The sequence below is a fragment of the Panthera uncia genome, chromosome E1, assembly GCF_023721935.1.
Source record: "Panthera uncia isolate 11264 chromosome E1, Puncia_PCG_1.0, whole genome shotgun sequence".
NCBI lineage: Eukaryota > Metazoa > Chordata > Mammalia > Carnivora > Felidae > Panthera > Panthera uncia.
The window spans coordinates 19,879,725-19,891,857 of record NC_064814.1 but is presented as its reverse complement, the minus strand read 5'-3'; the positions used below and the strand labels follow the sequence as shown (position 1 = coordinate 19,891,857).

The 12,133-nt window shown below is 46.5% G+C and overlaps 1 protein-coding gene across 1 annotated transcript in view; it reads right to left on the bottom strand.

Annotated features, from left to right (window-relative positions):
- GNA13 (G protein subunit alpha 13) overlaps window positions 1-11,853 on the bottom strand; it is a 43,323-nt gene extending 31,470 nt beyond the window's left edge. Inside the window, exons 1-2 of the mRNA XM_049637685.1 lie at window positions 11,371-11,853; window positions 8,722-8,948 (exon numbers count right to left, since the gene is read on the bottom strand). Coding sequence (XP_049493642.1) covers window positions 8,722-8,948; window positions 11,371-11,653 — 510 coding nt within the window. The 5' untranslated portion in view covers window positions 11,654-11,853. The remainder of the gene's footprint in view (window positions 1-8,721; window positions 8,949-11,370) is intronic.
- Window positions 11,854-12,133: the final 280 nt, after the last annotated feature.

Sequence of the window (12,133 nt, the reverse complement as noted above, 5' to 3'; positions counted from 1 at the left end):
AAATCTCACAAAAAGGGACATGAAATCTTTAAAAAATCGTTGTATTTTGTAAGGAACTTTTTTTTTTTTTTAATCCTTGGAAAAGAAGCCCAAATACCCTCTTCAACAGGCATCCTCGCAGAGCCTCTACCAACTACAGGCCCAGGAAACAGAAGTGGGGGGGGGGGGGCATGCAGGTGTGTGGGCAGAGGGTCCGCACAGACACAGAAAAGGAGGGAAGGAAAAAGAAACACGCACATTCAGTGGGAGTGGCTGGGGCACCTGCACCTATGCCAGAGGTCACCTCCACGCCGCCAGCAGGAAGCTAGGATTTGATGCGTTCCGCCTACACATGGGCTTGAAAACCAAGCAAAGTGACAGGAGAAGGCAACAAGACCCAACAGCGCGATGCCAGCTCGGTTCCCTTCAGTAGAGACGACATCCGGTCTAGTGAGAACAGAAGTCACAGCCCGCGTATTTTAGAACTCAGGGTTTTTATACCGGTAACCAACAGAGTGAATCAAATCAATGCTTACAGGAATTTGTTTTTTTAAAAAGCTACTTATGTAAAAGCTACTTATGTAAAAAGCTACTTTATGTGCATGTGGCGTATGAGGGACACCAAGAGCTAATGTTAATAATATGGCTAATATGAGCCGGGCACTGCGCCAGAGGCTTTACTTTACATGGATCATCTCACGTAATTTCTGTAACAACTGGTAATAATAGCAGGCCCTCAGATAGTCCCCATTTTACCATTTCAGAAACAGAAAAGGCTGGGGGACTTGTTCAAACTCACACCATCTAGTTCCATGTTTCCCAACCGTAGAGCAGGTGACCGCAGCGAATTTTAAGGTCGTCACATTAAAACCATTTGTAAAAATGTCTTGTAACATGTGAAATGAATAAATCGGTAAATTGGAATATGGTTATTTTCGAATTTGCTTGGAAGATACGTGGAGCAAATACCAACTACACAGGTCTTATGACTTAGACCTAAAGCCAAAAAAAGTCAACGAAGAGTAATTCCACTCAAGTTTTCTGCATCTATTTTATAATAGTTGGGGATGAAAAAGTTCATCGACAGCACGGATTTTAAAAATCTTTTTTATTCATTTTGCAAAAAGAAGAAAGCGATTAAGTTGGAAAGATTAAGATAAATAAACAACTACCGTTGCAACAGATTGGTAACTTTAGCCAAGGCCACTGAAGTCCTGACCTCAAAACAGTATTACTATTTCGTTGATACCTATCAACCCATTCTAATAAAGCTCTGCTAATATGGATGTTAACAAATTCTCTTGAAAAAAGGCATCTTGCAAAAAAAAACTTTTTTTCACAATGACAAAAGTAAACTCTATCATACAGCTCACACACACACACACACACACACACACACACACACACACACAGTACTTTCAAGCAAGGAAATGAAATTAATTGTCAATTTCCAGATATATTCAATTAAAAAAATAGGTAGTTTCTAACTGGAACAAAAACCAACACAAACCACGATCTGGAATGCTCATAAGCAGTATAAAAACTGTGACAGCTACCTAAGAAACACTGCAAAGCTGGGGCGCCTGGGTGGCTCAGCCGGTTGGTTAAGCGGCCGACTTCGGCTCAGGTCATGATCTCACGGTCCGTGAGTTCGAGCCCCGAGTCAGGCTCTGTGCTGACAGCTCGGAGCCTGGAGCCTGTTTCAGATTCTGTGTCTCCCTCTCTCTCTGCCCCTCCCCTGTTCACGCTCTGTCTCTCTCTGTCTCAAAAATAAATAAACGTTTAAAAAAAAAAAAAAAAAAGAAACACTGCAAAGGAGCTCATGAAATAACAGCACAGGTGTCCCGACAGCCCCTTCTCCACACCAAGTGCAAATCTGGGCAACCATGTGCTGGACACGGGCCCGTTCCCAAATGACAATTTCTTAGAAAAATACATAGCTGCCTTTCACGCTGGTTGCCACTAGGCTCTCATGTTTCAGGGTACACGTTAAAAGACACGTTCACTGACGGAACATCAGCTGAGGCTCATTAGTACACGTAGTTTTCAAGGATGTGAAGATTCAAACAGCCTTTATCATGATGAGCGGCGGTGGGGATGAACTGTACCGCTAAGTTAGTAACTCTACCATTAAATGTCATCTAAGATTATTACATCATAACTATGACCTAAGTTAATAAAGTAAGAAAGGAATGACACAGGGATATTACGCAAGTTCAGAACGCGGGAACTGTGAGTACCAGTGCAACGCTATGTATTCGTTTTTTTATGTTTGTTTATTTTTCAGAGAGAGCACGAGCCAGGAAGGGGCAGAGAGAGAGGGGGCAGGGGATCTGAAGCGGGCTCCACGCTGACAGCAGCAAGCCCCATGCGGGGCTCAAACCCACAAACCACGAGATCACGACCTAGTCGAAATCGGATGCTCAACCAACTGAGCCACCCAGGCACCCGATGTATTAATAAAACCTTACACATACTCAAAAGAGAACTTTCTAGGGGAGTGTTAATTATCTGTGTGTATGCGTGTTGGCCAGAGAGGCTGGGAATGGAAGGAAAGAATGCTCCATGGACATCACGCTTGAGTGCTTCACAATGGTTCAGTGCCCAGTGCTGTGGACCGGCAGTCAGCAGATCAGGGCTCCAGGGTCTATACTACCATCTTTTACCAGCTCTGTGAACCAAAGTATCAAGAAACCTCTCGGCATCTAAGTTTTCTAATCTGTGAAATGGAGACAACGGCATGTATTCTATTCCTCTCAGCTTTTTAAAGGATTATATGACAATGTAGCTGAAAGGGCTTTAAAAGGTACAAAGCAATTTTTATAAAACATAAGGTATTAAAAAGTGATATAATTATCAGCCCTTGAATTAATTTTCTGGAGAAAGAAACTGGCACCTGTTTGGGGCTAACAGGACTAGGTACCCCAGCTTGGTGGGGCCTCTGCCTGTCTGCGAAAGACGAAGAGGGAATATTCCATCCAGGAAGCCTTTGGCAATTACGGTTTTCTTCAACTTGAGCTCACAACCCTTTCTCCCGGGTTAAATGTACTGTAGTACGGAATTCTGAAACTCAAGCCTCGTTTTCACAACAAAACGATTTCCTCGCTTCATCCCGTGGTTGTTTAATGAACATTTTCAGAGCAACATAAATTACTATACCACTAGCTTTATTTAGCAATAAAAATAATAGAGAAAGCAGCACAGTATTTTACAATATCCCTTCAGCACCCAGAGCCTAAACATCCCATAGCTAGTTAAGCTACAGATATAAACACGAACACACTGACACAATATATCAAGAGATACGTATCCATGTAAACGCACATGCACACACACTATCTCACAAAATTGCGTTAACATTATAAGCACATGCCAAAGCACCCTCTTTTTTATTTTTTACTTACTTTTAAATGTTTACTTACTTTTTTTCAGAGAGAGCACATGCACACGCAAGTGGGGGAGGGGCAGAGAGCCAGACAGGGAGAGAGAGAATCGCAATGAGGCTCTGTGCAAGAGCCCGAGGCGGGGCTCGATCCCACAACTGCGAGCTCCCAACCGGAGCCAATATCGAGAGACGGACACTCACCTGACTGAGCCACCCAGGTGCCCCTTCTTTTTGTTTTTAACGTACAGTCCTGTAACTCTGGGTTTCTAAGATGTGGATCAGATTTCATCTGATCAAATTCACCAAAAAGGAAATTCTATCTATAGAAATCTAAATTTTAAAATCTCTACAGTTTTTAATGTTACATATAATCCCTTTGTTATGTGTGCTGAGATATTTTACCGTGATCCTAGAATCAGTAGACAATAGGCTTTTTGCAACTTGGAAGTCAAAGTCCTGATTTGAATTTATTCATAAAGGAAAACAGACCAATTGTTTCTCTAACAGACACACGGTATTTTCAACAGACGATGGTAATTGATTCCCTTTTTAAAGCCAACCCAAATTACTGCTAAAGAGTAAACCAGTGCCTGTCACTCTATAGGGTTTCAAATCCATTTTGCCATACAAATAAAGAAGTAAGTATTTTAGCCCAAACTGAAGTTCCTCCTTTACTTAGCGCTCGGCTGCTCCGCACAGATCGATGCCTGAGGCTAAACAGTTACTCTGTTACACAGACTGACACAAGTTCTGTCCTCACGGATAAACCACCTCATCAGCTCGGAGAAGCGTCACCGTCATGGAGCACAACCTGTACTACTTGGGTAAGAAAGACTAAGTCTAACTGAAGGTACCGTGATTAAAAAAGAAAAGAAAAGAAAACAAAAACAACAACAACAACAAAAAAACCCCAGCTTTGGTTTCAGGGATTGCAAAGAAAGACTGGTCATTACAGGAAGTCGTATTAATGCTGACAAGTTAAAGTGTTTATAGAAAAGTAGGAAGCTCTAGAATGTCTCTCCCACTCACACTTTCCTGCCCTATATGACCAGTTCCATTAACGGTGTTTCTATTTCTGAGTAAGTCACTGTGTGTTAAATATTCAAAACAATTAACTGGCAACGATTCCTGGCCACTTTGTCAGGTTTGCTCCGTATCTGCAGTTCTATCGGCTCCCGGCCAAGCCCTGTCTCCCATCTCTAGTCCTCGAAGTTACCAAATTCCCCGACTACAGTCACACAAGGTGTTCCAGAGGGTATCTCATCTGTACCGCGGCAGGCCCCAGTGAACATACTGCAAGGCACAGCGTCACGAACGTTCGATCCAGTACTAAAGGAGACCGCTTCTGAACGATGTGTTATCCCGTGAGCTTGTTTCTAAGAATTAGGAAGGTACCTTAAGCCAGCACAGCAATGTAAATCTTAGATTTTTCTTCTTCCACAGTAAACTATTTGGCTTACCCATAATGAAACTAACCAGAAAAGGAAATGTTTGCCTTTGGGAGCTTGGGAAAGAAAACATTCGTGTTTGCACCCGAAGTTATTCCTAACAAATGAATGGCTGGCTAAAACCCCAGGCTGTGATACCACTACTCCATCCCTTGCTCCAAAGACTGGTTATAAAGCAGTTGTTCATCTGAAGGAAGAAAAAAAAAAAAAAAAAAAAAAAAAAAAAGAGCCATAAAGAGGTTTAAAAACCGTTCCCATTTGTTTTCTGCATTTCAATTTGCATCAATAAATTTAATCACCAATCATTAGTTGAAGCAAGCAAACAAAAAAGGCTACTTTTATTCATCTGCTAACTCTACCCTTTTCCCGATGGTTTACTTTTTCCATCCAAGATTCAAGAATATACATTGTTAAACGTAAAAAGAAAAATTATGGTTTTGTAATACAAGGACTTCCCATCTCCTAGAAAAATTAACAAACTACGTACGGAAATGATTCCTATTTCCCAGAAGAAACTTCATGTGAGATGTTTCTTTTTTTCTACAAGAACCTTATACTTCAGAATGTCTAGAAAATGAGTTAATGACAGTCAGGCCTATGCTAGTGAGTGAGAAAAAGACAAGACGTGCCAAGAGAGCCTCTACTTCAGTGGGAGGACCAAATACAAGTGGCAACGAGTGGAGTACAGGCGACCCAGGGGGGCCAGAAGCAAGCACACGGAGGAGAGAAGACAGGGCAGGGAGCCGCGTTCCAGTCGGGAGGGCTGGACAAAGTCCTGACCCTGAGGCACTGTTCCTCAGGGTGGCCAAGGAGCAAATTCATCCAAATCACGGAGGACTGTCTGCTACAAATAAATACACATCACTGGGTCCCATTCCAGATTCCTGAATCAGATCCTCCTGTGATGGGAGTCTAGGGCTCTTTTTGTTTTGTTTTGTATTAAACAAGCACTGATGCAAGGGGTCCAGGGACCACATTTAGTCACATTAAAATGTGATTACCATTCTTCTAGGTCAAGGGTAAGAGCTAATGAATAGATACAATAATGAAAAACCCTGACAGACCTTGTACAGACAGCCGAAGCAGCAGAAAATCAGGGTATGTGGAAACCGAGAGGTTACAGGATGTGCGAAGTAGTCTAATGAATATATGGTTGGAATCACAGGTAGGCTAGCTAGTCTTGACTCAAATAAAGAGGCTGAACTCTGTTCTGGACGTAACGGAGAATGAGCATAGGTTTCTGAACCAACCCATGCTATGTCTGAACAAGATTACTTGGGAGTCCAAGCAAGAGGTACCAAGAAATCAGTGTAAAGGAGGAAAGGAGGAAATGGACGCCAGAGATTTTTCAGGGGGTGGAAAAGACAGGACTCAGGGGTTTCTGTGTGTAGAGAAAAGGAATTGAAGAGAACTGTCAGGAAAATCTTCAGTGAGCCAGCTGCCCTCTCAGTGTCCAACGCTACCCCAAGCACCACACAGCCTCCAAAAGTCCAAGAGTCATGAACTCAGGGCAATAACGGGGCACCTTCTATACGCGCCAGGCACCATCAACAACGCCAAGTACACCCAGGAAAAAACTTCCGGTCCTCCGGGAGTTTAAAATTACATCTCTCCCGGGGCACCAGGGTGGCTCAGTCGGTTTAAGCGTCCAACTTCGGCTCAGGTCACGATCTCGTGGTTTGTGAGTTCGAGCCCCACGTCGGGCTCCGTGCTGACGGCTCAGAGCCTGGAGCCTGCTTCCGATTCTGGGTCTCCTTCTCTCTCTGCCCCTCCCCCACTTGCACTCTGTCTCTCTCTCTCTCTCTCTCTCTCTCTCTCAAAAATAAACAAACATTAAAAAAATGTACATCTCTCCCTGGTCCTCTTTTCTTCCCTCCCTACTTTTTAGGAGGAAAAGAAGTATCTCTGGAACTTGTCTCTCCTTGTGCTTGACGCCTTCTTTGCTACAAAGCATCAGCTGGGTCAAGTCACGACCATGTGGGGTCCTGAGCGGTTGTAGGGATTTATTCTGAATGATGGACACTTAGGAATGCTTTCTCAACTAGGACGACATGGCAGTCTTGACACCAAACTGTCAAGATGTAAGTGTCCAAATTCAAGCGTCAGTGGAGCCCAACTTCAATTAAATGGGCTTATGGAACTTTCCTACAGAAAACTTAGAGTACAGCTGTTTGTTTATTCATCCAACCAATATGAACCATATGCTTTTAAGATGGATGTTTCTTCCCTGACCAGGAAGGATGAATAACATCCTGAGAAACCTTGGAGAGAAAGTGTGACTTGTCAACAAAATGAATTCAGAAGAAAGGAGAGCAAAGCAGCACTTAAACCGGGAGAGATGGGGACAAGGGACGGGAAAAGGGCGTATGGAGGAACCATCAGCTCTCAAAGAACAAATACTAACCGGGGGGCAAAATTCCGCCACACGTCTGAGAACTGGATGGAGGTCACTTGTCAAGTGAAATCCCCGATTTTCAAAATGTAATGTTGCCAACTCCTCCATTTTAACAAGAGTGTGAGACAGGCTTTGCCTCCCGCTAATGGACAAATTACTGGACAAGACACACACAGTCTTGACGAGAACGACGCGAGACGTACGTGATCCAGTGCTCAGGCTGCACGGAGCCCGTGAGAACCATAATTCAAAGAAAATAAAGATTCAGAATCAGTTTTATAAAAAACTAGCACGAACACATTTCTAGGACTTTGAATAACCAAGCCTGGCTCCTGAGTATGAACTGAAATGGCAAAGACTCCTAGCTGTACATCTTCTTGTAGCCACACCCATAACTGTGGATCACTTTAAGGCCGATGACCTCATCGAACCACTTTCTAAGCAGTTTTACTTTTTAACTGTCACCTTTTTTTTTTTTTTTTTTTTATATTATGGTAAAACACTTCAAATCTGTACTGCCTCCAAACTGCATACAGTCTAGATTGTTATTCCTGGGATCTCTCCGGTCTTTGGCAAATAAAACTCAGAATACAATCAAAGCATTCACAGTTAAACTGCAGAACACTTGATTTCAATTATTATTTGTGTACCTTTAACCCCAATCAGATCCTTTCTTTTCCACCCTACCTTCAGTGCTGGGTAACAGTTACAAAGTTTTATGATATTCTAAGATTTTTTTGCTTTTTAAAAAGAAACATTTTGGGGGCGCCTGGGTGACTCAGCCGGTTAAGCATCCGACTCTTGATTTCGGCTCGGGTCATGATCTCACGGTTCGTGAATTCAAATCCCGCATCGGGCTCTGCGCTGACAGGGCAGAACCTGCTTGGGATTCTCTCTCTCCCGCTCCCCCCCACCCCATCCCTCCCCCACTTGTGCTATCTCTCTCAAAATAAACTTAAAAAAAGAAACCTTTTGTAAAAACCTTTAAAAAACACACGGAGAAAGCAGATATATAAAAAGCACAATGACTTAAATGTTATCAAGAACTTTAGTCTCTTTATATGTTTAATTAACCTGTATCATAAAATGAGTACCTTCAAAGTCTAAATGACACATGTGAACAACTCAGTTCAGTTACTGAGCTCTCAGTCCAAGACTAAAAGATCCATTTTTTAGGAGGATGACTTTCATCGTGGCAATTGAGAGGATATTATTTTCAAAAGGAGACTAAAATGAGGAGAAAATACCCATGAAAATCACTATCATCTTATTTGCGAAAAGAAAAAAGTGACCGATTAAACACCTCTGCGTCACCAACTCTATGGAGTTCAGCTTATTTTTATCTTGCTTAGTCAGAAGCTCATCCATACAGCAACCCAACTTTTCTGAGGCTAAAATTCTAGACGGATACATTTTTGTCGTGGGAGTCAGGGCAAACAGGTGTTATTACAACCAGCTCCCGATAAATGTCACTAGAATAAATCGACAACAACGTAAAAGGACAAATCTCTTACCAGTTGAAATTCTCGACGCCGGTCATAGGCGTTCTGTATGCCGCTGTCTGCCCACAATGCTCGTATAACCGGGAGATACTGTAAAAACACTTGACTTTCCACCATTCCCTGGGCCGCCATGGAGGACCGTGTGTCGAACGCCATCATCTTGTCCCCGTTGACTTGGTTTGAGTCGTCTCCCCACGGGATATGAAGCTTCTCACGCGCGTCCACCAGCACCCGCATACCTTTGTTTAAAAAGAAAGGAAAAGAGGAGCTAGGAGCCACTGCGTACTCTCACCGGTGCTATCCCGGTATTACTTTCCGAAACTTCGTAACTACTGCAGGCCTACCTCCTCCAAAAACCCAGACCAACATCAAAACACCCGCAACTCTGCAGAGCTTAAAAAGCCGCTTGTTCACAGTCATAAAATTAGAGCCTGGAAAAGCAAACACTATTCACACAATTGCTCTTTCTGGAGTATCTTAACACGTTCTAATTTATAAGATCACTTTTTACACAGTTTTAATAGAGGGGAGTCACAAGAGAACCAGAGCTGGTGAAGGAAAAAGAAATTATGCTGCAGGCTCTGGAAGCAACCGCGGCTAAGATTTTCTGAGCCCCTCAACAAGACATTTATGAAATGTCGAGAATCAAACATCATCACTCAGAGTTCCGTTCGTTCCCCAGGCATCCTGCTTTAACCCGACACCCAGTCTTCTAAGAGCACCTTCAAAACTCAAAGACTCCCAAACCAAGCCTCAAATCAGGGTAAGTCACGGGAAAGCCTTCGATTTCCCAAACGGGGAAGAAGAGCAGCTGTGAAAAGTGTATCAAAACAGAGCGTTCAACTCGCACAGGTTAATTCAAACCGAGTTATCTCTGATCACTGCACTGTGACCTTTGGTCCATCTATCTTAACAGCCACGGGACTACTCGGGTCACTTGTCCGGATAACTGAAAGCCCGTTTTTGCCGTCCACCTTCTAATCACGCCAACTCAAAAAAAGGAGATGTCCTGTGACTCACTTCATCTCATTGCCAATGTTAGAGTAGGGTCACATCAGGAGCCGGTGCACAAGGACCAGGTGTTTACCTGGCTCGTAATCAGTTACCATGTTGACTCTATTTATTGACATAATTCCAGAAGTTCGGCTGCATCAGGATACAAAGGTACCTTCAATTAAGGACTGGCAAGGCGGAGTCTGCAGCCTTGAAAGAGCCCTCAATTAGCTTTGTGCTAAACATTAAGATGGGACAAATACAACTGTTTTACACAGCTTAGCTGCAGGGGTACCAGGGCTCAGAGCTGACTCCTCTCCCCTCATTGCCCCTTGATCCCCACTCCCGGGGAGAAGTTTTCCTCTCCTCAATCCTGGGAGAAAGAAAAAGAAAAAAAAAAAAAAAAAAAAAGAAACAAAGAAAAAAAGAGTGACTGAGAAGGAGTTGCTTAAGAACTTCCTGAACAACAACAACAAAAATCCCACTTGAAAAAACACTGCTTGAAAATCTGCTGAAATCTGTAGCAAACTCCGGGACAACTGCTACCCAGATGGGAGTTTCCTGATGCACCTGAACCACCAGGCCCTGTATCTCAAATCTGCCAAAATGCCTTTCATAAAAAGTAGAAAATATTCGATACTAAGAATAAGGAATATAATTGTCGCTGAAATAAGAATCACCTTCTCCAATTCTCCGAAAGTGCAGAAATAAAATTCACTTAAGAGCAAAGTTCAGCTTTAAAAATGCTGTCAAACAGAAGCAGAGTCTATGATCCAAGACGACAGTGATTCACTGACTCAACCTGCACAGGCTTTGCATCACTTTTTAGGCCAAAGATTCTTCATACCGACGCACAGTTTCATTTAAATAGTACAGCAAGAGGTGGAACCCCCCCTCTCCTGCCCCCACTTATTAAGCAAAAAGGAGAGTGGAACGTGTTGCATACTGATTACAGGCAAAACATCCTGCCCCGCCGTGACAATGGGGCGAAAAACCACTGATGCTAATTTTTTCAGACTAACTGCATGGGTTTACTCTTTCCTGATGCCAGCACAGTGCACAGGACTCCCTGAAGTTTCGTATCTTTGCCCCAAAGGGCCCACCAACTGTCACCCTTCGCCCTTGACAAGTCTCAGACAAAAGTTTCCTTACTGAGACGGTTCCAAAACTCCCTTGCTTAGGAGGCAGCCAAGGAAGCAGGGAATTGGGAGCAGCCCCGACCCCATGTGACTCGGGTCACCCACCCCGGGCGGCGAGGTTGGGCAGGCAGCGCCGGGGCGGGGGATGGGGGAGTGTAGGTCTGGGGCCGGCCCTCGGGTCTTCTGGCCTCGTCCGGTGGAAGACGGGAGCGATCACCCCGCACCTCGAGGCACTTCCCTCTCGGAGGCGAGGCCAGCGGCGAGGCGGGGGTGCAGGGGACCTGCACTCGAACGGCAAGGGGGAAAGCGGGGCGCCCCCGGGCATCCTCTCCCCTGGCGGGTCGAGGGCACCCCGGGCAGGCAGGACCGCCGCCCAGGGTGGGCGCGCCCCCTTCCCGCCCGCCGGGCCGGGTCCTCTGCCCGGGAAGGAGCGAACGAGGGCGGTGCCCGGCCCCGCGCCGGCCGCCTCCGCCCCCCCCCCCCGCGCCAGCCCGGGCCCGCGATCCCCGCGGCGACCCCCGCTCTGCACCTTTAATCACGTTGCTGTAGATGGTGGGGCGGAACTCCTCGCGCGCGCGCTGGTCGAAGTCCTGCCCGTGGATGATCCGCATCTGCTTCAGGAAGGTGGACTTGCCGCTCTCGCCCGCGCCCAGCAGCAGGATCTTCACGAGCCGCTTCACGTAGGTCTTCTCCCGGGACAGGCATTTGTCGATCTCCTTGGACTTGCGCTGCTGCTCGGCCTCGCCGCTCGTGAGCACGCAGCCGGGGAAGCACACGGACAGCACGGACCGCGACGGCAGGAAGTCCGCCATCTTGCCGCCGCCGCCGCCGCCTCGGCGGGCCCCTCCGGCTCCCTCCACCTCCTCCTCGGGCGGCGGGCGGCTCCTGCTACGAGGCTCGAGGGCGGGGAGCGCTGCGGCGGCCCGAGCGCGCCCGGGGAGGGAGGGAACCAGAGAGGTGACTCGCAGGGCGGGCCGGGCAGGGCGGGCCGGAGGAGCCGGGGAGGGAGGGAGGGAGGGAAAGAGGGCGGGGCCAGGAGGGGCGGTGGCCCCCCGGGCGTGCGCGCGCCCGCCGCCTCCCGGGGGGCGCGCACGCACGCACGCACGCCGAGGCCTCTTCCCACCAACCCCGCTCCAACCCGCCGCCTCCAGCCGTAGGCCGGCGAGTCAAGCTCTAGCCCCGGTGCCCGCGGCCGCCGCTCGGCGCGCGCGGGGGTTGGGGTGGGGTTGGGTATGGTCACGTGGTCTCCGGCCAGCCTGGGCGCGCGCTTGGAACCCGACTTTCTGTTTCCC